The following is a 25725-nucleotide window of genomic DNA, read 5'->3' as shown; positions in this document are numbered from 1 at the left end:
TACAGTAGTCAATGGTTTTAAACTCAGAAAATGAGCTTCCCAGAAAGAGTAAGCACAGTATAAACCACATGTGGCCCCCTGCAAATCCACGCTCCTGTGTGCAGCGGCCATCACTGGCATAAGGCTTTAGACTTTGGAGAACCAAGCTTGTGGACATCTGGCACGCGTGTGCAGGAGGGGCTTTGCTGGAGTCACAGGACCGTGGTGTCAGGAGGCCGTGATGCACAGGGGTCTGTCACAGACGGGCCATCCTGAGCAAAGGTGTCAGACTTTCTGTTGAGTAGTTATATTATGATTTATTTTTTTTTTTGGGGGGGGGGGGCGGCTTTGAAATAGATTCTTTAATTTTTTTTAATAAACCTTTATTGTTCATATTATTACAAAAGTTCCTCATTTTTTCCCCCCTCCACCAGGTTCCTACCCCACCCTCTGCCCTTTCCCCACCCCCATTGTCCTCATTCATAGGTGCACAGTTTATGCTCAGTCTCTTCCCCGCCCCCCCCCCCACTCCCCCTTTCCCTGAGAATCATCAGTCCACTCCCCTTCCATACCTCTGATTCTATTATATTCAACAGTTAATATTGTTCATCAGGTTTTTTAATTCCCTTGGTTTTTATATTCACTTGTTGATAGTTATGTATTTGTTGTTCATAATTTTTATCTTTATTTACTTTCTCTTCCAAAAGAACCCCCTTCAGCAATTCATATAATTCTGGTTTGGCGGTGATGAACTCCTTTAGCTTTTTTTTATTAGTGAAGCTCTTTATCTGGCCTTCGATTCTGAGTGATAGCTTTTCTAGGTAGATTATTTTTGGTTGTAGGTTCTTGCTATTCCTCACCTTGAATATTTCTTGCCATTCCCGTCTGGCCTGCATGGTTTCTGTTGAGAAATCAACTGACAATCATATGGGTGCTCCTTTATAGGTAACTACCTGTTTCTCTATTGCTGCTTTTAATATTCTCTCTTTGTCTTTTGCTCTTGAAATTTTAATTATGATGTGTTTTGGTGTGGTCCTCTTTGGATTCCTTTTGTTTGGGTTTCTGTGCGCTTCCTGGACTTGTAAGTCTAATTCTTTGGATTCCTTTTGTTTGGGGTTCTGTGCGCTTCCTGGACTTGTAAGTCTAATTCTTTCACCAGGTGGGGGAAGTTTTCTGTCACTATTTCTTTCAGTATGTTTTCGGTATCTTGCTCTCTCTCATCTTCTGGGATCCCCATAATTCTGATGTTGGTTCGCTTGAAGTTGTCCCAGAGGTTTCTTTCTTTTTTTTTTTTTTTTTTTTTTTTGTCTTTCAAGGTATTACTTTATTATGAGGTCACAACAGCAAGAGCAGTTTTGGTAGTCACATCTAATAAAGTGCAGAGATGACCACAAAAAGTTCAGAACAAGCAAATCCCTAAAGAAAGACATTTGAACATTTTTGAAATTTACATGTTCATGGTCCAATATAAGACTCATCTCACCCTGGCCTCAGTGTTTAGAGCTTTGGCGCAGACATGAGGGTCAGGGATTTGATTCCACTCAAGGGTGCATATCTCCCAGAGGTTTCTTACATTATCTTCAATTTTCTGGATTCTCTTGTCGTCTTGCTTCTGCGGAGGAGTGTCTTCTGGCTCTTTATGTTCCAAATCTTTGACTTGATTCTTGTGATCTTCCATTCTGTTTTTAGGACTGTATAATATTTTTTTTATTTCAGACAATGTATTCTTTATTTCTTGTTGATCCCTTATTATTTCTTGTTGATCCCTTATTATTTCTAGTTGATCCCTTTTCATATCCTCATAGGTCTTATCAACCTTTTCTAGGAAATTCTTGAAAAACCTTATAAACGTGGTTTTGAACTCTATATCCAGTCACTTTTTGTCCTCCATTTCTTTTGTTTGTGATCTGTTTCCTTTTCTCGGCATTTTCGCAGCTTCCCTGAGTTGGTAGCCTTAAAAGACTCTGTGTTCTGCTTGGATGGGGCGGAGTTTCAGGCTGGAGCCTACAGCATTGGCTTCCGTTAGCCCCACCCTATGAGGCTCCTGAGTCTCAGTATTCCTCAGGGTCCTTCAGTACTCATTGCAAGCACCCCGAAGAGAAAGGTGCCCTCGAGTTTTGCCTGCTACCAAACAGTTTAGGCTCTCCCCCAATGAGCCCGGAACAGGGATTCAGTTCAGTTGGAAGTGGGGTTCAGAGCAGTCTGGAGCTTTTGTCTCCTTCCTGCTAGGGTAATCCAGCGGCACAGTCAAACGCCCGTTCTCTGTTTGCAATGTGCGCGCCTCCAGGACTTCTTTTGCTGCTCCCCTGGGTTTCTGCCTTACACTCCAGGCTCCCTCTGTATGGGCCTGGGTCCCCAGGGTCTGGCCTAGAACTGGGGTTCAGTGCTTTCAGATCTGGGGTTCAGCACAGTCCGGAGCTTTTATCTCCTTCCCTCTAGAAAACGCCAGCCAGGCACTCAGCCTTCCCCTCCTCTCCGCCTCCGTCCTCTCTGCGCGCAACATGTCTCGTACCTTAGGCTTTTACAGCTCCTCTGATTTTCCTTCTGGTTTTCTCTTTCCTTCTCATTGTAGGATTTCCAGCCAGTCGACTTTCCTGTAGTTCTGGGTAATGTCCATTTTTTATTTTAGTTGTATTTTATTGAAATTGTTGTGTGAGGCTGCAGTTAGGTGTTACCTATGCTGCCATCTTGGATTCTCTCTCTATCATTTATTATTTTGATGGTAGTTTATTGCTATGACTTCCCCCAAGATGCCTGACCCCTCATGGGCCGTGTCACCATTGTCCATTGGCCCAGCCTCCCAGCCAGCCAGCCACACCACACGTGGTCATGCTGTTCCTGCACTCAGGACCTTTTCAGGTGGCCCTGTAGACACACGAATAGGAGTCGGGGCTGTCCATATCCACCAGAATGGCTAGCATGAGGGGGAACAGCCGACGGGGCACAGAATGCAAGTGAAACGTGTCAGTGTCACTTAGCAGTCCTCCTGGCACGTACTCCAGGGAGAAGGAAACGGGTCTCCACAAACATCTGTCCGTGGGTGTTTGTGACTCCAGTGCACAGAGCTGCCCAGCCTGGAGACACTCCAGATGCCTCAGCGGTACCAGCTGCTTATCCAGACGGCACTCAGCAGCAGGGAGGGCAGGATGTGGACCAAATGCAGCAGCCTGGAGACCCCGAAAGCAGTGTGATGGGGGATCCAGCTAAGGAGGCCGTGTGCCTCGTGGCCCCGTTCTCATGTCATCTGGAAACGTTTAAATTACAGGCATAGATACATCCTGGTGGCCAGGGCTTGTGAACGGAGGGACATGAAGAATTGGGCAGAGATCACCTGACTATATGTTTGTCTCAAAACTCAGTTCCATGCTAAAAATGAGTTTTACTCCATGAGTTACCCTCAGGAAAGCTGAGTTTAAGAATGGCTCAGTGGTTGAGTGTTGACCCATGAACCAGGAGGTCATAGTTTGATTCCAGGTCAGGGCACATGCCTGGGTTGCGGGCTCGATCCCTAGTAGGGACCAGGCAGGAGGCAGCAGATCAGTGATTCTCTCTCATCTATGTTTCTATCTCTCTCCCTTCCACTCTCTGAAAAAAACATTTTTTTTACAAAGTCCATGAGAAGTCATGGTTGGATTTGGAGGACTCTGCTTTACATCCAGTTATGCTATATTGTAGTAAAACACCTACCTCTTCTGCAGTGTTTATGTGTTTAAAGATTGTGAAAATAGACTGTTTAGAATCCATTTATATTACAAGATTAAAATACAACATTCATAGGGGGATGAGTTATTTACTTTCAAAGCTCAGAATGAAATGGATATCGGCATCTCTTACCAGCAAGCTCCAGGCTTGTCACCTCGGGCGCTGCCAGGGGTGGGATCTGGGTGAGGCCTGCACCGTTGCAGCTGATGGTCCTGAAGGACAGAGAGCACCCACTGGGCAGAGCTGGCCTGCTTCTGGGAGGAGCACCGGCTGGGAGTCGGGACAGCACCTGTAACACACCTCTGGTCTCCTCCTCCTCCTCCTCCTCTTCCTCCTCTTCCTCCTCTTCCTCCTCTTCCTCCTCCTCCTCCTCCTCCTCCTTCTCCTCCTCCTCCTCCTCCTCGGCTGTGTTTCCGTGGGGACGGGCCTGCCTGCCCTCCTCTCCAGGCCTCTGTTCGGCCCTGTTGCGCTGCCCCTGGGCAGCAAGTCTTCCTCGGTCCCCGGGCTCCAGGCTCGTTTTCCTTTGGTCCCTGTCTTCATTTTCTTTCATTCCTTCAGCCTCCTCAGACAGAAGTTTCTCTTTTTTCAGTGCTTGGTCCAGTTCCGCCCAAGGAGGAGGCTGTTGCCGATGAAGTGAATCAGGAGGTTCTCTTGGTTCTGAAGAATCACCAGAAAATTCAGTTGTGTCACTAATGCTCTAGCACTGAGTAGGAGTAGGAGGCTCTGACCATGCACGGAGGAGGCAGCGGGGGGCACATTGTGATATGAATAAAAGAGGAGTCAGAGCAAAAGGGGGGCTAGTGAGAATTCCCTCCAGGTATTTGAGTGTAGTTTAAACATGAAATGCATCTTAAAAATTTTTGTTTGGATAGTTTTAATAGTAACTATTTCTATGCTGTAAGATCTATTATAGACAATTTTTGTTTTGCCTGAGGTTTTACTATTTATTTCTACACAAGTGTCATTCTACCTGGTAACTAAGGAGGGGTGCAGAATGATAAGCAGCCCCATTGTTTATTAATAAGGCTGTTGATAAGGCCAGAATGTGTGCACCCTCAGGCTTATGGTAGAGAAATTGGCTTTTGTTTATAGATTTATTATTTTTGTACAATTTCCTTTCACCTTCATGAGTCTAAAAGCACTCTTTGCTAGAAAGGTCGTTTTTTCTCCTAGTCTCTACTGAAATCTTTTGCTTCTTGAGACGTACAGAAAACATCCGGCTTCAATAACCGAGAGAGCCCTGTGTACAATCACTGGCGGTCAGAGCGGAAACAGCGGTCAGCGGCAGCTAGGCCCGCAGGGGTTCGCTGTCAATGTTTGCCGAGGGCAGGCGTGGCTGGCACCGCACTGCCCTCTGGGTACTGGAGTTCTAGGAAGGAGCGAGGTCAGTGCCCATGCTTCCTCCCGTCAAATACATAAAGCCACTTCAGCCTCTCCTTGCCTTTATTTAAACTAACAGATCGCCCCTAGAGGGAGGGGCAGGAATAACCAGTCGGTGTCTCTGGGAAGACTGGTTCTTCTCTTTGAGAAGAACTCAAAGTATAATTATTTGAAGGATATCTTAAGATTTCCATTCAGTATGTACCATAAAGTGTTTGAGTTATTTTTTTCACATCTTTAGCAGAAAATACAAAAGGAGAATAGAAAAAAAAAATAGCAGAAGGAAGCTAAGACTATTATATTAAAACATTTAAAATCCTTCCTGTATATCCAAGTTTATTTTTCCAAAATAACTACAGCATTTTAAGAATAATTCAACTCCTTTGAAAAATGAGAATTTCTGAATCTTTATAAGCCTTAGGTTTCACCCTCCAAGGAGTCAATTTCATTAAACACTTACTTTCCAACACTTCCAAAGGCATAATACCTTAGTAAAATCATTGGTAGTATCCACCCAAGTACAGTTTCTGAATATTCTGGAGTTCTTCCTGGCAGGAGGCCTCCCTGTGATCATCCCTGGTCACAGACTAGGAAAGAGCACCCTTGCCTCCACTCTGACTTCCCCTGGGCTTGCATTTCAAAAGGCTGGGCTTGGCTTTGCTTGGGGAGATCTGGCCTCTCTTCTGAAGGGGCCTCTGCTCCCTCAGGGATGGGCCTGCGGGGACCCTGGGACAGTGAGCGGCCTACAGAGCCGCCCAGTGACCCTGGGCCCAGCAGCCCCGAGTGTGACACGCTGTGGATGGACAGATGGAATCTGTCCGGGCGCTCTCCCACGCAGGCCAGCCTCCCTGCTCACCAAGTCTTCCTCTGCGTTGGGGCTAATCCTTGCACCCCGGTGAGTGAGCGGGGAAGTGCAATACGCTGCAAGGGGCAGGCAGGCCTCACGCACACTGGGCGGGGGCTGCTGGCGGCCTGCACCCTTCCCTCCCTTCTAGCGCTGAGTCTGCGTGGCTGCCGGGCCCACCGCCTTGGTCCCGAAGCTGGGTCCCAGACACACCGAGATCACAGAGAAGAGACACAGGTCCCAGAGACACCGACCGGTTATTCCTGCCCCTTCCTGCTGCTTCCCAAGGAACTCCCGTGCCTGTCATCCTGGGCCAGGAGTGCAGGTGTTCTGACAGCTAGGTTCTCCGGCACTAAAGCAGGTGCAAGGGGAAGAGGAGGGCGGGGACTGAACCCCGGGTGACATGCTGTTTGGGCTGAACGTTTACCGGATTCCGAGCAGACCGGGCAGCATTCGCCCTCGGGGGTGGCCACGCGCAGGCACCGCAGAGGCGGGCACCTGGTCCTGTCGCAGAGCACCCTTCCGTGGGCGCACAGGCAGGTGGTGCAGGGCTCCGGTGACCACGCAGCCCCGTGGTACATGGTCATCCCGTTCACCGCACAGCGGCCCTTCCGCCCTAGGAGAGAGCAGCGGACACTGAGCGCCTGGGCGGCAGCTGGGACACACAGGGCAGCCTCTGTGTGGCTCCGCGGTGATGTCTCCCATGGGCCCTGCTCTCATCTCCTCTCCTGGGACCTGACGGGATGCGCCTCCATCCTCTCTGGCAGGGTGACTGTCCTACAGGCATAGGCGGGGTGACTGTCAGCTGGCAAGGCTGCACGGATTTGAATAGGAGAGACACTGGTTTTCTCCTGGCCCTAGTGTCCTTCCTAATCACTCTCCACCTAATGGCTCACATTGTCCCCAAATTGCACCCCCAATGAGTCTCACATGTGTCCGTCCTTCCCTCGCCGCTGTCAGTCCAGTTCCAGCCCTGCCAGCTCTCCTGGAGACACTTGCCCTTTCCTCCCGTGGAAGAAAATAGATCCTCCTGATGTTTTTCCTGATCATAAAAGCTCTATATTCTATAAAAATTCCAACAGCTTTTTTTTTGTTTTGTTTTGGGTTTTTTTGCCAAAAATGCAAAAGTTTACCCTCAAATTCACATAGAATTACAAAGGTTACTGGATATCCAAAAAAAAATCTTGAAGAAAAGTAACAAAACAAAATTGGAGAACTCACACTTAGATATTTCAAGTTATTACAAACCTGCGACCATCAGCAGTGGCATCAGGATAACATATCGGCCAATGGAATATTGAGAGTCCCTTACTATGGGCAAATGATTTTTTCCACTTGAACTACAAAGATATGCTGGCTTCTATTTATTTTTATAAAATAATTCTTTAACAGAACCAAGACGGCAGCCTAGGTAAGCGCCTAAACTGCCGCCTCACACAATTTCAAAACAACAACTAAAGACAGAACGGACATCATCCAAAACCACAGGAGAGCTGGCGGAGTGGGAAATCTACAACCAGAAAGAAGGAGAGAGGCTCACGGATCAGGGGAGCCACAAAGCACTGAGAGAGGAAGACGCGCGCAGAGAGGAAGGGCGGCCGAGTGCCGGGCTGGCGGGAGGGGAAAGGAAGCCCCCGACTGCACTGCACCCCAGTTCCGACTGCACTGAACCCCAGTCCCAGCCGAAACCCCGTGGACTCCGGCTCATACGTCTGGACTGTAGAAAAAGGCACCCAGAGACTCAGAGTCTGGGAGATGCGGGGGAGCCGGGAGCCGCAGTGTGCGAGTGAGTGTGCGCAGGGAGGTCTGAACAGACTGGGAGACCAGGAGAGCCGGAGCTGCAGACGTGAGTGAGTGCCCACAGAGGTCTGACTGCGGAGGTTGTCACAGCCGCTCCATAGAGGAAGGAGTTGGAAGCTCCTAACTGCACTGAATCCCCAGTTCCGACTGCACTGAGCACTGAAACCCAGTTCAGGGAGAACCTCTGGGGCACCCACGCTCTTACAAGGGGAATCTGGACTGTCAAGCGGAAACTCAGGGGATCCATGGAAGGCAGAGGTCTGAGGCACATGCACAAGGGCAGGACTGATGGGAAGCCAAGACGGGTAGCTCATCCCCAAGACTCCGCCCCATCCAAGCTGAGCTCAAAGGCTATTGCAATTTTGCAAGTCTGATCCTATAAGACTGTCTCCAACACAGAAGGTATCCTGGTGTAGACACAGCTGATACTCATATCAAATAGGCCTGGAGGTCAATTCCTCCCAGTGATACCAACAACAATCAAGACTTAACTACAACAAGGCTGTACACACAGTTCACAAAGGTGAGCACCAAGAGTGTCTACCTCAGGTAACTGGAGAGGCTGACCCACTGGACCATATAGGACACCAAGCACACAAAGCCACCCTACCAACTCAGGGAAGCAGCAAAAATGCCGAGACAAGAAAAGAGATCTCAAAAGAAATGGGGGAGAACAAAAGACTGGATATAGAGTTCAAAACCATGGTTATAGGTTTTTCAAGAATTTCCTAGAAAAGGCCGATAAATTTAATGAGACCCTCAAGGATATGAAAAGGGACCAACTAGAAATTAAGCATACACTGATGGAAATAAAAAATACTATACAGAGACCCAACAGCAGACTAGAGAAACGCAAGAATCAAGTCAAAGATTTGGAATACAAAGAGGTAGAGAACACTTCTCCAGAGAATCAAGAAGAGAAGAGAATCCAGAAAGTTGAAGATAGTGTAAGGAGCCAATGGGACAATTTCAAGTGTACCAACATCAGAATTATGGGGGTGCCAGAAGAGAAAGAGCAAGATACTGAAAACCTATTTGAAGAAATAATATCAGAAAACTTCCCCAACCTGGTGAAAGAAATAGACTTACAAGTCCAGGAAGTCCACAGAACCTCAAACAAAAGGAATCCAAAGAGGACCACACCAAGACATATCATAATTAAAATGCCAAGGGCAAAAGACTAAGAGCAGCAAGAGAAAAATAGTTACCTATAAGGGAGCACCCATATGACTATCAGCTGATTTCTCAACAGAAACTATGCAGGCCAGATGGGAGTGGCAAGAAATAGTCAAAGTGATGAATAGCAAGAACCTACAACCAAGATTACTCTACCCAGCGAAGTTACCATTCAGAAGAGAAGGGTAGATAAAGAGCTTCACAGATCACCACCAAACCAGTATTATATGAAATGCTGAAAGGTATTCTTTAAGAAGAGGAAGAAGAAGAAAAAGGTAAAGATAAAAATTATGATCAACAAATACATATATATCAACAAGTGAATATAAAAATCAAGTGAATTAAAAGTCTGAGGAACAGAATGAACTGGTGAATATAATAGAATCAGGGGCAAAGAAAAGGAGTGGATTGATAATTATCAGAGGGAAAGGGGTGTGGGAGATGCAGGAAGAGACTGGACTAAAATCATACATTTATGGATGAGGACAATGGTTGGGGGGAGGTAAGGGCAAAGGGTGGAGTGGGAACCGAGTGGAAGGGAGCTATGGGAGAGGGGGAAAGGAGAAACAATTGTAATAATCTGAGCAATAAAGATTTATTTAATTTTAAAAAAGTAAAAAAAAAAAGTTTAAAAAATAATTATTTATTGTTGAAACTATTACCTATTTCTCCCTTTTTCCCCCCATTGATCCCCTCCTGTCCACCCTCTGATCCCCCGCCCCAGGCCTTGAGCACCCCACTGTCTCTCCATGGGCATGCATAGATGCACAAAGCTCTTCAGTGGATTATCTCCCACCCAGCCACCCTCCCCCTCTGAGATTCTGCACTCTATTCCCTGCTTCCATGTCTCTGGATCCACTCTATTCACTTTATTTTGTTCATTAGATTCCACATATGAGGGAGATCATGGGATACTTGTCTTTCTCTGACAGACCCATTTCTCTTAGCATGATGCTCTCCAAGTCCCTCCATGCTGTCTCAAAGGGTACGAGATCCTTCTTTTTACAGCTGCGCAGTATTCTATGGTGTAAATGTACCACAGCTTTTTATCCACTGTCTGCTGATGGGCACTTGGGCTGTTTCCAGATCTTAGCTATTGTAAACTGTGCTGCTATGATTGGTGTTGCGGGTTTCTTAGGCTGTGTTCCTAGAAGTGAAATCACTAGGTCAAACAGAAGTTCATTTTTAATTTTTTGAGGAAACTCCATACTGTTCTCCACAGTGGCTGCATCAGTCTGTATTCCCACCAGCAGTGCACAAGGGTTCCCTTTTCTCCACATCCTCGCCAGCACTTGTCATTTGTTGATTTGTTGAAGATAGCCATTCTGACAGGTGTGAGATGGTACCGTATCTCATTGTCGTTTTGATTTGTATCTCTTGTATGATTAGTGACTTTGAGCATTTTTTAATGTCTCTTGGCCATTTGTATATCCTCTTCGGAAAAGTGTCTGTTTAGATCCTTTGCCCATTTAATTGGATTTTTTATCTTCCTTTTGTTAAGTTGTATGAGTTCCTTATATTTTGGATGTATCATTGCCAAACATGTTCTCCCATGCAGAGGGCTCCTTTTTCATTTTGTTGATGGTTTCTTTTGCTGTGCAAAAGCTAATTTTGATGTAGTCCCATTGTTTATTTTCTCTTTAGTTTCCTTTGCCCTAGGAGATGTATCTATAACCATGTTGCTATGAGAGATGTCTGAGATTTTGTTGCCTATGGTTTCTTTAGGATTTTTATGGTCTCGTGTTTTACATCTAAGTCTTTATCCATTTTGAGTTTATTCTTGTGTATGATAGAAGTTCATTCTACTTCATTTTTTTTGCATTTATCCAATTTTCCTAACACCATTTATTGGAGACTCTCTTGACTCCATTGTATGCTCTTGCCTCATTTGTCAAATATTAATTGAGCATAATGTCTTGGATCAATTTCTGGGATCTCTGTTCTGTTCCATAGGTTTGTATGCCTGTTCTGTGCGAGTACCACATGGCTTTGCAGTATTACTTGAAATCTGGTATTGTGATTCCCCCAACATTGTTTTTCTTTCTCAAAATTGCTGCAGCTATTTAGTGGTCTTTTTGGTTCCATATAAATTTTTGGAGCATATGCCATTGGTATTTTAATAATAGATTGCTTGCTTGCATTGTATAAACATTTAAATTATGTTAATTCTATAAAGCCATGAACCATGGTATAGTCTTCCACTTGTTTATATCTTCTTCTATCTCTTTTTTCAACATCCTATAGTTTTCCAAGTACAGATCTTTTGCCTCCTTGGTTAAATTAATTCCTAAGCATCTTAATTTATTTGTTTCGGTGGTAAAAGGGGTTGGTTGTTTAGTTTCTTTTTCTGAGAATTCATTATTGGTGTATTTAAAAAAAAAACCATCAATTTTTGGATATTGATTTCGTCCTACTACATTGCCAAATTCATTTATTAAATCTACTAGTTTTTTGGTGAGAAACTTTAGGGTTTTCTATATACAACATCATGTCACCTTGTGAATGAGTTTTACTTCTTTCCAATTTCAATGCCTTTTATTTCTTCTTGTCTGATAGCTGTGGCGGACTTCAGTCTGTTGGAGAAGAGCAGTGAAAATGAGCATGCCTTTCCTGTGGAAGCTCTTTATTGAGCGTCTGTTTTGAATGATAGCCTTGCTGAATCTCAGATCCAGCTTTCCATCTTCGTCTCAGATCCTTGCTTTCCGTCACATTGAGTACTTCATGCCATTCCCTTCTGGCCTATAGAGTTTCTGATTAGAAGTTAGATGTCAGCCTTATGGGAGCTCCTTTGTAAGTAAGTGCTTTTCTCTTGCTGTCTTTAATTTTTGGCATTTTACTTATGATGTATCTGTGGTGTCTGAGCATGGGCCTGTTCAGGTTCTTCTTGCTTGGGGCTCTCTGGACCTCCTGAACTCGTTTGACTTTTTTCCTTTATCAGATCAGGGACGTTTTCTGCGTTATTTCTTTAAACATGTTCTCTATTCCTTTCTGCCTCTTCTGGCACACCTACTATTCTAATATTATTATGTTTCACATTGTTCCACAGCTCCCTTAAGCTGTCCTCCTGTGTTTTTTTTTTAATTGTGTTTTCTTTTCGGTTCTCTGATTGAGTGATTTTTTTCAACCTTGTCTTCTAATTCACTGATTCAATCCTCAGCTTCTGCTAATCTGTTGTGTGTTCCTTCCAATGTGTTCTTTATTTGTGCTCTGTCATTATTTCCGACTATTCTTTTTTTCATAGTTATTATACCTTTTTTCATGTTGTTGAGCATCTTTGCCATCATTACTCTGAACTTGTTTCATATAAATTTCTTATACCTGTTTCATTTATCTCTTCTTCTGGAGAATTCTGTTGCTCTTTCATTTAAGATTGTTTCTCTGACTCCTTATTTGGCTGTCTCTTTGGATTTGTGACTGTGTATTAGGTAAATCTGATATGCCTCTCAGTTTCCAGTGCAGGACAATGTCAAATGCTGTTTCTAATTATATCAGGCAAAGACTTTAAGCCTCCAGAGCCTACCTTTGCCTACAGATTGATAGGATTCCACTTGAATGGCCCCAGGCAACAGGGTGGGACAGTTGCTTCTGCTTGGAGGCTAATTGTTTTTTGTAGTCTTTTACATGGCCTCAGGGCAAGGTGTTTTCCAATAGGGTGGGTCAACTGTCTTCCTCTCCGGCAAGGCAAATGTCTGCATGAGAAAGATGACCTCTGCAGTGTGAGGGAATGACTCAGCACAGGAAACAGGGGTGTCTACATTCCGAGCTGTAATCCCAGAGCCCCCAATCCTGGCTTCTGCTCACACAGCTCTAGTCCTCTCTGCCCTCCCTCTGGCGAAGCACATGGTGAATGACTCCACAGGGAATTTTGTGCTTCGGCCCTTTAAGAGGGTGCCTGAATTTTCAGCCATCACTCCCTGGCAGACAGCAATCCTGCTGTTTTTCACAGCCAGATGTTATGTAGGCACCCTTCTCAGTTCTGGTGCTCTCTGCTGGGGAGCCCATGTTGGGTATTAGACCTCAGAGTTCTCAGTGGCACCACCCTAACTCCCCCCCCCTCTCCCACCCCTCTTCCACACACAAAGCTGGGATATCTCTGCAAAACTTCAGCTGCTGTTTCTGGGCACCTGGCCCAACCCTTTCATGCCTCCACCCCCTACCAGTCTCTCTGTGGTCTCCACTTTCGGTCCTTGGGCATCAGGTTCTCTCCTCTGAGTCTTCCACTGATTATTCAGGAAGTTTTTCTGTGTTTTATTTGTAATTCCAGTTTGTTCCTGGGAGCATGTCTGTGCAGCATCCACTTACTCTGTCGCCATTTTTAATCCCTGGTCAAAGGATTTTTTACAAGAGGGCCAAGACCATTCAGTAGGGGGAAGATAGTCTCTTCAACAAATGGTGCTGGACAGCTGAACATCCATGTGCCAAAGAATGAGGTTGTCTCCTCCCTCACTCCAAATATAAGAATTAACCCAAAATGGATCAAAGACATGCATGTAAGAGCTAAAACTGCAATACTCATAGAAGAACACACAAGTGTACATTTTCATGACTGGGTTTTTAGATATTACTCCAAAAGCCCAGCAACAAAAAAACAGGTAAATTGGACTTTAACAAAATTAAAATGTTGATGCATTAAAGGACATAATCAAGAAAGTAAAAAGACAGCATACACAATGGCAGAGAATATTTGCAAATAATTCTCTGATAAAGGCCTAATAGCCATAATATACATAAGGAACTCTCATAACAACAGAAAGACAACCCCATTAAGAAATTGAGCAATGGACTTGAGTAGACATTTCTCAGAAGTTGTACAATGGACAATAAACACATAAAAAAGATGGTCAGTATCATTAGTCATTAGGGAAATATACAGTAAGATAAAACTTCACATTCATAAAAATGGCTATATTTTTAAAAATTGAAAAATAACATGTTGGCAAGGGTCCAGAGAAAATGGAATCTTTGAACGTTGCTTGAAATGGTGTCTGTCACCTTTGTTGAAAACATGTGGTGGTTCCTCAATAAATTAATCATAGAATTTCCATGTGACCCAGCTCCTTGTTACCCCATGTTCCACTTATAAGTATATACCCAAGAAAATTAAATACAGGAGTTCAAATAGAAACTTGTTCACAGGCGTTTATAGCGTGCTGTTCACAGTAGCCAAAAGTTAGGAACAACCAAAATGTCAATCAGCAGATGAATGGGGAAACAAAATGTAGTCTGTTTATATAACAAAATATAATAGGATATTATTCAGCCATAATAAAGGGTGAAGTACTGACACATGCTACAACATGGATGATCTTGGGAATCATTATACTAAAGTGGAAGAAGCCAGGCACAAACAGCTGCAGATGACTCCTTTTATATGAAGTATCCGGAGTTTGGAAACTTTAGAGACAGTTTAGAGCCAGGGCTGGGTTAGGGGGAGTTTCCTTTTGATCAGGAACTAGATAATGATCAGTGTTACACACTGCATTGTGAGTTTACTGAGTGCCACTGAATTGTACATGATGTAATGTTAAAATGATAAGTTTTATGTTATTTCATTTAGTTGCAGTTTTTTAAAAAGTGCTATAAAACCACTGGAAAGCATTTTAGGACAGTTGAGAAATGTTTATATACATCTATGCATTTTTATGCAAACTTGCCTCCATTACGTATTTGTAAGCAGCTTTGAGATCTCATCACGCACACTGCTCTCCACCACTGCGCTGCCTGTCGCGAGGCACGTGACTCCTCAAGCTTGAGCAGCTGGGACAGTGTCAGCATTGTGCCTCTGACTTGCCCCAGTCATGCTGTGATTGTGATCTAAGTTGTGTATTTTCACAGACATTTTCTTATTTCTGTTAACTTCGTAGAAATACCATCCATCATGTAGAAGCTTTTGGTTTCCTTGAGATAATATATGAAGTGTTGGCCACAGAATATTATGTGGTATTATTTTCTTATGTCTTTTGAAATTTCATGTAAAGGTAATATGTACAATATAATTACTTTTTTCTTAAGTCTGCAAAAATGAGGACTTTGAAATCATTATATTAAAGTGTTCTTAAAAATGACTAGTTGAAATATTTGGCAGAATTTCCAATCTTCCCAACCTTTAAAAATTCAGTAATTTAGCCCTGCTGGCATGGCTCAGTGGTTGAGCATTGACCTGTGAACCAGAAGGCCACGATTTGATTCCCAGTCAGGGCACATGCCTGGGTTGTGGGCTCGATTCCCAGTGTGGGGCCTGCAGAAACATCAGTGATTCTCCCTCATTGTTGATATTTCTATCTCTCTCTCCTTTTCCCTTCTTTTCTGAAATAAATGAAATTTATTTTAATGAAATTATAAAAACTTCAGTAATTTAGTCTATATAAAATAAAAAAGCTTAATTCTATATTTTGTTGAAAAAAATTTTATTTAAAATTAATATCCTTTTTATAGAATCATCTGAATCATTTATTTCTATATCTTAGGTAATATAGAAAGTTAAAAAGCAGTTTAAAAATTTATATGTATGTTAACTTTATGATTATAACTAAAATACATTGTATAGTAAACAGGCTAGAAAGAAATAAAACAAAATAGTAACTATCCTATCTAATAAAGAGGGAATATGCTATTTGATCCTCATGCCATTGTAAAGATGGCAGCATCCACAGCCAGTAAGGAGGGAATATGCTAATTGACTGTCGTGCCCTCAAAAATAGCGGCGCCCACAGCCTCAAGATGGCGGCACCCAGTCCCTTCAGCCCTGCTGGGGCGCCTGCCTTTGGAGTGCCCCAGTCTCCTCAGTCCCCCAGCTGCCCAGGATCAGCCCAAGGTGCAGGCAAGACTCGGATGGGGGCTGCCCAGCTGCCCAAGGCCATCCGAGGCTCAGTGGCAGCAGCAGCAGTGTGATGGGGCATTGTCTTCCCATGATCCCCGGGTCACCTCCCGCCCCTGAGGGCTCTCAGATTGTGAGAGGGGGCAGGCTGGGCTGAGGGAGCCCCCTCCAGGGCATGAATTTTCATGCACCGGGCCTCTAGTGGTTTTATAAATATAGTGTAGGACAACTAATAACTTTATCTATTTTCCAAAACTTTTATAAATAGATTCTATGCATGATTTTTAAAATTATTTTAAAATATCTTTATAGATTAAACCAAAAGATAAGTTTAATTTTTAAAAATTATTTTCATGGAGGTTCTCTTTCTCGTTCTCTCTTTAGTACTGTTTTCTTACCTGGTAGCACATTGTAGCTTGATTCTACTCCATGAACACTGAAAAAGGATTCAAACTTCTCCTCAGTACTAGAATCCAAGTTAGCCAGGGGAAGAGCCGCCACTGGCGTCACCGCCGTTGTTTGCTGAATTCTGGGCTGTCTGCTGGACCTGTGGTTAGGCGAAGAACTTTTCTTCAGTCTTTTGTCATCCATCTTCCACCTTTGCTTCCTGGGACTTTCATCGTTTTGTCCCAAGTCAGTTTGAAAAATGATAAGCAGAAAAACACAAGACAAACCTGCAAACTTCATGCTTGCGTTTTCACCATCTAGTTTCTAGAATGAGAATGAAACAATATCCGAATGAATGGTGACAAAATTTTTATATCTGAAAATTGACTAATAATTGCCTCTATGCCTCAGCAGCAGTCTTTGAGAAGTATCACATATGATATATGGAATCTGTGCTTCAGTATTTCTGGCAAGTCAGAATTCAGAATTTTTCCATCAGAATTAGACTTCTAATATCTTTGTCTCCTGACTAGGCATGAGCAGACTTTTTCTATAAAGGACCAGACAGTAAATACTTTAGGGTTCACAAGTCATATGTTCTCTGTCATAACTGCTCCCACCGCCATTGTAGCAGGAAAGCAGACAGGCTGTGCACAGATGATGTGACTGTGTGCCAATAAGCTTCCGTTTACCAAAACAGGCGGTGGGTCCGACTGGTGCTGGGCCAGTTCCTGGCCCTTCTCTGGAGCACTGAGTTGTAGGGTTTCTTTGCACCCATCTGCCAAGTCATTTTGTTACTGACATTATCTAAAGTCCATTTCCCCGCTCTCCTTTGTTGCTCTTTTATTCTCTAATAACTGTATAACTTTATCTGTTGAGGGAGGAGACATGATCGCACTATATAAAAATAATGGGGCCTGGCCGTGTGACTTCATGGATGAGCGTCAACCTATGAACCAGGAGGTCACGGTTTGATTCTTGGTCAGGGCGCATGCCTGGATTGCAGGCTCAGTCCCCAAGTGTGGGGCGAGTAGGAGGTAGCCGATCAATGATTCTCTCTCATCAGTGATGTTTCTCTCTCTCTCCCTCCCTCTTTGAAATCAATAAAAATATATTTTTAAAAAATAATAAGGGGAAGTAGCATAAATTATAAATAGGTAAGAGGGACAAAAAGTAACTCTTAATTAGCTGGTCTCAAGAGCAGCAAGGGCCCTGCACGTGGGGAAGCTGAGAAGCGCAGTTGAGAAACACGTCAGTGCTCTGGGTGAGAGACTGTGACAGTAGTGTTGTCCTTGGGCAGGATGCCCCAGGCTCTGTCAAGTCAGGTGCAGGGACAGGTAAGAGAAGCCCTTCAAAAGGAGATTACAGGGACTTTGCTGGAGGATCACACAACCATACCCTCTGACCTGCAGAGGGCTGTGCACCCCACCTTCCCTCCGCTGGCAGTTCCTCCCTTGCACTCTTCCCCAGGTTCTCTCCCTGTCAGTACCCTGATCAGCTGCCCTCTGCACACAGCCAAGGTATGTGGCGGAGAACCTGAAACCCCCGCAGTCCTAAGGACCCAGAATCCTCAAAGTGTACCCCCCTCCTCACAGACCTCCTTGATCATCTCTGTCAACCAGAACAAACCTGTTACATTTCAGAGAACATCACTCTGGCTGGTGAAGGGAAGAGATGGGAAAGGCTCCGGGTGACGCTGCTACAGAAATTAAAACTTCAGACTGCCCTGGAGGGACTTGGAGAGCTCAAAGAGCCCACAGTGGCACAGAGCCTGTCAGTCAGCAGCCGTGTTGGGACCTTAGGAAATAACAGTGACCCTCCAAACATGTGACGCAGCCTTTCTGGGTGAGAGTGGCCTGCTGACATCCAAATGTTCCTCTCTCAGGTCTGCTTCCAAACCGCGGGGAGGCTGTGGGAGCCAGGAGCATCTGAAGAGATTGTGTACTGGAGGCCAAGAAAGCCTTCCCTGACACAGTGCCTGGCACCCAAATGTATATCAAATGGAGATGATCAGTGTCAGGTCCAGCCAAATATTGTGATCCTCTCCGTAAAACCTGTAATGGTTATAGCGAAAACAGAGTTGCCACCCTGGGTTCTTTGCCTATGTACAAATGTCATTCACTGACATTTCCCCCCACTGACATCTTTTTTCCATTCTGCCGTATGCTACATCACCTAGGGCTGTGGTCGGCAAACTGCGACTCACAAACCATAGGTGGCTCTTTGGCCCCTTGAGTGTGGTTCTTCCACAAAATACCACGGCCTGGGTGAGTCTATTTTGAAGGAGTGACCTTAGAAGAAGTTTTAAGTTTAAAAAATTTGGCTCTCAAAAGAAATTTCAGTCGTTGTACTGTGGATATTTGGCTCTGTTGACTAATGAGTTTGCCGACCACTGACCTAGAGGCTAAGCATAAGGGTTTCCATTTTGCATTACCAGCATTCCTGCCAGGTGGACAACTAGTGATCAGAGTGGGTCCATGAAGGGGTGGCTCCCAGAGAAGCTGAAGGTCAGGTCATGGTCACTTCTGAGAGAACTATCAGCCATTACCAGTTTGGTAACAAGACTTATCAAATCTGACTTTTACTGCCAACCAAGGTGGAGTAACAGACCACATATAACTTCCCACCTAAAACAATTGAAAATTTGACAAAAAACTTGAAACACCATTTTCAAATATTAGACCTGAAACAGCACAAGGTAGGGATCCCGGGGCAGGATGAGGGGCACAAAACTGAAGGTGAGCCCCTGCTTGCTTCTAGAGAAGGGGTGTCGAACTCAATCAGAGAAGGGGCCAAAATCTAAAATCCAGCCTAAATCGCGGGCCGAATGGTTTACTGAACAGTCATAAACTGTCATTGTGATGGAAACACAGCGGAGTGCAGTGATGACAGCGCGGTGCGGGCCACATTGCAAGGCCTGGCGGGACGGATTTGGCCCGCGGGCCTTGTGTTTGACACATGTGGTCTAGAGGGAGTTCCTTCCTAGGCTGCAGCTCAGGGAGGGGACCCAGACTGAGCCCCTTAGTCTGCCTCAGTTGGAAAAACAGACCTGAAGGTCTGGAGACACCAGAGAGGCAAGAGTCTGCAGATCAGAGTACAGAAAGGTGAGAGCTACCCAGAAAGCATACTCAGACTGAAAGTAAAGGGATGGAAAAATAAATTTCATGGAAATGAAAATTTAAAAAAAGAGCTAAGATAGCAATACTTAATATTAGACAAAATAGGTTTTAAAACAGGATATAATAGAAGACAAAGAAGGACTTTTCATAATGACCAAGATATCAATCCAAGAGGATATAACCCTTATTTATCCAAAACAGGAGCACCTAAAACTAGGTATACCAGTTAATAATGTGGATTTTTTAAATAGATGGAGTTACACATATGTTGATATATATAAGCATTTGATATGTATGCTATTTTGTTATATTGACATCAAGCTTCAAAACTTCAAAAGTCATTTTCTGAAGGTGTTAACATCACAGGTATTTTTACACTTAAAAGTGTTGAATTTCCTGCAAAAAAAAAAAAAAAGCATTTGCAGGAAGTTTTAATTCATTATTTTGAAAAAAAGTGCTGCTGAAAGTTATTATATACTTCGGGAAGCTTATGGTATTCATGCTCCATCTCAACTTGCCTCCAACTGCTCCGCTGCTGGCCTGGTCACCCCACGCAGCCTGCTGTTCAATCATTTGGTTGTCCCTCATCAACGCCCCATGCAGCCTTTTGCTCAGCCATTTGGCTGTCCCTCACCAACCCCGCTGCTGGCCTGGTTGTTCCACACAGCCTGTTGCTAGGTTATGTTGTGGGGTCGAACCCTGGGTTCAAAATAAGACCACCGATTTATTAAAAAAAGCAGGCAAAGATTTATTGAAATATCTGGCCAGGACAGTCACAAGAGCACCACACGCAGGCGGACTCCAAACGACTGCGAGGCTTTAAGGGCAGGTAGTTATTTTTAAAGGTTCTGAGAAGGAAAACCCCTATTTTGCAACAAACTGTTGTTTGGAATTTCCTGCTGTTCTTCCTAGATAAAATGTTGCTTTCTAGTTTGCTTTAGCCTGTTTGAAGAATGATGAAGATAAACTCAGCTGTCTGACCTTGTAGGCCAGAAACCAGACATGCCCACAATCTCAATACCATGCCAGGTGCACCTTCTCAATTGGATAGAACAGCACTGTTTTTCAAGGCCAGCATCGAGATAACCACCAAGTGCACGTAGGGCTGGCTCTTTAATAAAAAAAAAAATAAAAAATAAAAAATAAAAAAGCAAGTTCTGCCTGTAACCTTGCTTAGAATTTGAATTCATCCTACTTCAGGTTATCCATCCTGTTGTTTCAATCGTGATGGCCCCTGGCTTTTTATATATTAGGATAATTTCTAGAGGACTTTAAAGGAGAGATAGACAGCAATACTGTCATAGTAGGGGACTTTAACACCCCACTGACTTCATTGGATAGATCTTCCAGACAAAAAGTTAATAAGGAAACAGTGGTTCTAAAGGACACACTGGATCAGATGTGTTTAACTGACTTTTTTAGAACATGTCACTCCAAAGCTGCAGAATACACATTCTTCTCAAGTACTCATGGGTCATTCACAAAGATAGACCATATCTTAGGACACAAAACAAGTCTCTACAAGTTCAAGAAGATTGCACTCATATTAAGAATCTTCGCAGACCACAGTGGAATCAAATTAGAAACCAACTACAGTAAAAACACCCCAAAACATTCAAACACATGGAGGCTAATAGCATGCTATTAAACAACAAATGAGTTCTCAAGGAGATCAAGAAAGAAAGAAAAACTTCCTGGAAACGAATGAAAACACCCAACAACCTCAATTCTCTGGGACCCAACAAAAAAAACACTTCTGAGAGGGAGGTTCATAGCACTACAGGCCATCCTCAAAAAACAAACAAACAAAAAACCACAAGAAAAATGAATAATAAACTATTTATACCTACAAATTAAAAAAATTAGAAAGGGAACAATAAGTAAAGCCCAGGGTAAGTGGATGGAAGGAAATACTAAATATTAGAGCACAAATAAATGACACAGATGCTACAAAATGATATAAAAGATCACTGAAATGAAGATTGGGCTTTTTGAAAAGTTAAAAAGGATTGATGAACCATTAGCTGGCTCATGAAGAATCTGAGAGAAACCAAATACACAAAATCAGAAATGAAAGCATTTAAGTAACAACTGACACCACAGAAATTCAAAAGATTTTAAGAAAATAATGTGAACAACTATATACCAACAGACTAGACAGTGTGGATGAAATTGACAAATTCCTACAAAAATATGGTCTTCCAAAACTGGATCAGGAAGAATCAGAAAACCTGAATATGCCAATAACAACTGATGAAATAGAAGCAGTAATCAAAAACTTCCAAGCAAACAAAAGCTTGTGTCCAGATGACTTCACAGGGGAGTTTTACCTAATATTCAAAGAACTAACACCTATATTCTTCAAACTACTTCAGAAAATTCAAGAGGGAGGAACACTTCCAAACTCTTTTTATGAAGCCAGCATTATCCTAATTCTAATATCAGATAAAGACACTACAAAAAAAAGAGAATTACAATCCAATATTCCTCGTGAACACAGATACTAAAATCCTCATAATACCAGATATCAAGAAAATATTAGCAAATTGGATCCAGCAATAAATTAAAAAGACCATACATCATGACCAAGTGGGATTTTTTTTCCAGAGATGTGAGGCTGGTACTGTATTCGCAAATCAATAAACATGATACATCACTTGAATAAATTGAAAGACAAAAATCACATGATCATATCATTAGATTTAGAAAAAAACATTTGACAAACTACAACACAGATTTTTGATAAAAACTGTCAGCAAAGTGGGGACAGAGGAATCTTATCTTGACTCTATCTATCTATCTATCTATCTATCTATCTATACACACATATATTTATGTGCCTAAGTGACTGTACAACCGGTCGACCGAAAAACTGGTCACTGTGACACACACTGACCACCAGGGTGCAGAAGTTTAATGCATCTGGTGGTCAGTGCATTCCCATAGCCAACCTCCCGCGGTCCCTTCCCCCAGCCAGCCATCCTGATCACTGGCCAGGCTGAGAGACTGCTCCCATGCATGAATCTGTGCACTGGGCCTTTAGTAAAGGACATATGTGATAAACCTATAGTGCACATCATACTCCATGGGCCAAAACTAAACCCATTTTCCCTAAGAACAGGAACAAGGCAGGGATGTCGGCTTTTGCTACTCATATTCAACATTGTACTGGAAGCCCTTGCTATAGCAATCAGACAAGAAGAGCTAAAAGGCATTCAACTTGTAAAGAAGGAAGTAAAACTTTCATTATTCACAAGTGACATGATATTGTACATAGAAACTCTAAAGATTCCACCAAATAACTACTAGATTTAATAAAGGAATTCAGCAATGTAGCAGGATACAAAATTAACAGCAAGAATTCTATGGCATTTTTGTACACCAATAGTGAATTCTCAGGAAGATAGTTTAAACAAACAATCTCATTTACCATTGCAACAAAAAAAAATTAAGATACTTAGGAATAACCTTAACCAAGGAGGTAAAAGACTGATACTCAGAAAACTACAGGATATTGAAAAAAGAGGTAGAGGAAGATATAAACAAAGTGGAAGAATATACCATGTTTATGGATTGGTAGAATCAATATCATTAAAATGTCCATACTACACAATGTAATCTACAGATTCAATGCAATCCCTATTAAAATACCAGTGGCATATTTCACAGGTCTAGAACAAATATTCCAAAAATGTATATGGAATCACAAAGGACCCCAAATAGCCTCAGCAATCTTAAAAAAGAACAAAGTTGGAGGGATCATAATACCAGATATCAAGCTATACTACAAAGCCATTATATTTAAACCAGCCAGGTACTGGCATAAGAACAGACATGTAGCCAAGACTGGTTTGGCTCAGTGGATAGAGAGTCTGCCTGCGAACTGAAAGGTCCAAGGTTCGATTCCGGTCAAAGGCATGTACCTTAGTTGTGGGCACATCCCCAGTGGGGGTTGTGTGAGAGGCAGGTGATCAATGTTTCTCTCTCATCGATGTTTCTAACTCTCTATCCCTCTCTCTTCCTCTCTGTAGATCAATAAAATATATTTTTTTAAAAGAACAGACATGTAGACCAGTGGAACAGAAAAGAGACCCCAGAAATCGACCCAAGACGCTATGCTCCATTAATAGTTGACAGAGTTGGCAAGAGCATTTAAAGGAGAAAGGATAGTCTCTTCTGTAAATGGTGTTGGGAAAATTGGACAGATACATGCAAAAATATATAATTAAACCACCAACTAACACCATACATAAGAATAAACTCAAAATGGATAAAATTTAAGATGTGAAAACCATAAAAATCCTAGAAGAAACCAAAGGCAGCAAAATCTCAGATATCTCTTATAGCAATATATTTACAGATACATCTCTAAGGGCAAAGGAAACTAATGAGAAAAACAAATGAGACTGCAACAAAGTAAAAGGCTTCTGCAAAGCAAAAGAAACTGTCAACAAACAAAAAAGGAGCCCACTGTATGGGAGAACTCATGTGGCAATGATATATCTGATAGGGTCACTATCCTAAATTCATACAACTTACCAATAGGAAGACAAACAATCCAATTAACAAATGGACAAAGAACCTCAATAGACACTTCTCCAAAGAGGATATACGGATGGCCAAAGAGACATATGAAAAAGCTCAACATCACTGATCATCAGAGAGGTGCAATTTAAAATGACAATGAGGTATCACCTCACACCTGTCAGAATGGCTGCCATCAACAAATGACAAGTGCTGGTGAGGATGTGGAGAAAAGGGAACTGTAGTGCACTGCTGGTGAGAATGCAGACTGGTGCAGCCACTGTGGAGAACAGTATAGAGTTTCCTCAAAAGCTTAAATAATGGAACTGCCATTTGACCCAGTAACTCCACTTCTAGGAATATATCCTAAGAAACCTGAAACACCAGTTATAAAGAATGTATGCACCTCTATGTTCATAGCAGCACAATTTACAATAGTTAAGACCTGGAAATAGCCCAAGTGCTCATCAGTAGATGAGTGGATAAAAAGCTGTGGTACATCTACACCATGGAATACTATGCAGCAGTAAAAAAGCAGGAGCTCTTACCCTTTGAGACAGCATGGAGGGATCTGGAGAGTGTTATTCTATGATAAGTGAAATTAGTCAGTCAGAGAAAGACAAGCATCATATAAGTATCAAATAAGTGGAATTGAATGAATCAAATAAATTGATGAACAGAATTGATCCAGAATCATAAAAGCATAGAAAAGACTGCAGATTGTTAGAAGGAAGGCGGGTTGCAGGGTGGGTGGGAAGAGAACAACAAAAGAACTTTTATGCATATATGTATAACCCATGGATGCGGACAGTGGTTTGGTTTAGTCCTCAGGAGAGGCGTGGGGACAGGCTAGAAAGGGTCAATGAGCAAAAAAGGGGGACGCATGTCAGACTTTCAACAGTAAAGATTTAATTTAAGAAAATAAAAATAGGACCATCTTATTACCCAGCATTTTCACTCTTAAGATAATGAAGAAACCCAAAATACTTATTCAAAAATATATGTGCACCCTTTTGTCCATTTGCAGTGTTATTTAAAATAATCAAGATATGGGGTGACTGGGGAGGGGGGGAGAGGAGAATCAATTGTAATAATCTGAACAACAACAACAACAACAAAAATAGTCAAGATATGCTGAAACTGGTTTGGCTCAGTGGATAGAACGTCTGCCTGCAGACAGAAAGGTCCCAGGTTCGATTCCGGTCAAGGGCATGTACATTGGTTGCGGGCACATCCCCGATGGGGTTGTGCAGGAAGCAGCTGGTCGCTGTTTCTCTCTCATCGATGTTTCTAACTCTCTATCCCTCTCCCTTCCTCTCTGTATAAAAAAATAAAAAATATATTTAAAAAAAAATAAAAAATAAAGAAAATACACTTATGAAAAAATAGCCAAAGCCGGTTTGGCTCAGTGGTAGATCATCAGTCTGCAGACTGAAAGGTCCCAGGTTCGATTCCGGTCAAGGGCATGTACATTGGTTGCGGGCACATCCCCGGTTGGGGGTGTGCAAGAGGCAGCTGGTCGATGTTTCTCTCTCATCGACGTTTCTAGCTCTCTCTCTCTCGCCCTTCCTCTCTGTAAAAAATCAATAAAATATATTTTAAAAAAATAATAAAATAAAATAGTCAAGATATGGAAGCAACTAATCAATAAAATGGTAAATATGTCATACATACTAGTAAATAAAATGGAATATTACTCAGCTATTAAAAATAATAAAATCGTACCATTTGTGACAACATGAAAGGAACTAGAGGGTATTATGCTAACTGGAATGAATCAGACAGAAAGACAAATACCATACGATTTTACTTATATGTGGAATCAAAATAAATGAGCAAGCCAAACAGAAACAGACTCATAGATACAGAGAACAGACTCCTGGTTGCCAAATAGGAGGGTGGTTTGGCCTTGGTGAAATGATGAAGAAATTAAGAAAAACAAATTAGTCCTAGCCAGTGTTGCTCGGTGACTGAGAGTCGACCCATGAACTGAGAGG

The 25725-nt window shown here is 42.8% G+C and overlaps 2 protein-coding genes across 3 annotated transcripts in view; one reads left to right on the top strand and one right to left on the bottom strand.

Moving 5' to 3' along the window:
* The window catches only part of LOC118708715 (centromere protein P), a 209647-nt gene that overhangs the window by 152979 nt on the left and 30943 nt on the right, over positions 1 to 25725 (top strand). The gene's annotated exons all lie outside the window — the stretch shown is intronic.
* The window catches only part of ECM2 (extracellular matrix protein 2), a 55455-nt gene that overhangs the window by 22297 nt on the left and 7433 nt on the right, over positions 1 to 25725 (bottom strand). Inside the window, exons 2-4 of the mRNA XM_036420106.2 lie at positions 16097 to 16409; positions 6333 to 6521; positions 3814 to 4338 (exon numbers count right to left, since the gene is read on the bottom strand). Of these exons, the coding sequence (XP_036275999.1) occupies positions 3814 to 4338; positions 6333 to 6521; positions 16097 to 16409 (1027 nt within the window). The remainder of the gene's footprint in view (positions 1 to 3813; positions 4339 to 6332; positions 6522 to 16096; positions 16410 to 25725) is intronic.

This window comes from Pipistrellus kuhlii, unplaced genomic scaffold (genome assembly GCF_014108245.1).
Source record: "Pipistrellus kuhlii isolate mPipKuh1 unplaced genomic scaffold, mPipKuh1.p scaffold_m20_p_62, whole genome shotgun sequence".
NCBI lineage: Eukaryota > Metazoa > Chordata > Mammalia > Chiroptera > Vespertilionidae > Pipistrellus > Pipistrellus kuhlii.
Note: the sequence above shows the minus strand (reverse complement) of the source record. Positions and strands in the feature narration are given on the sequence as shown.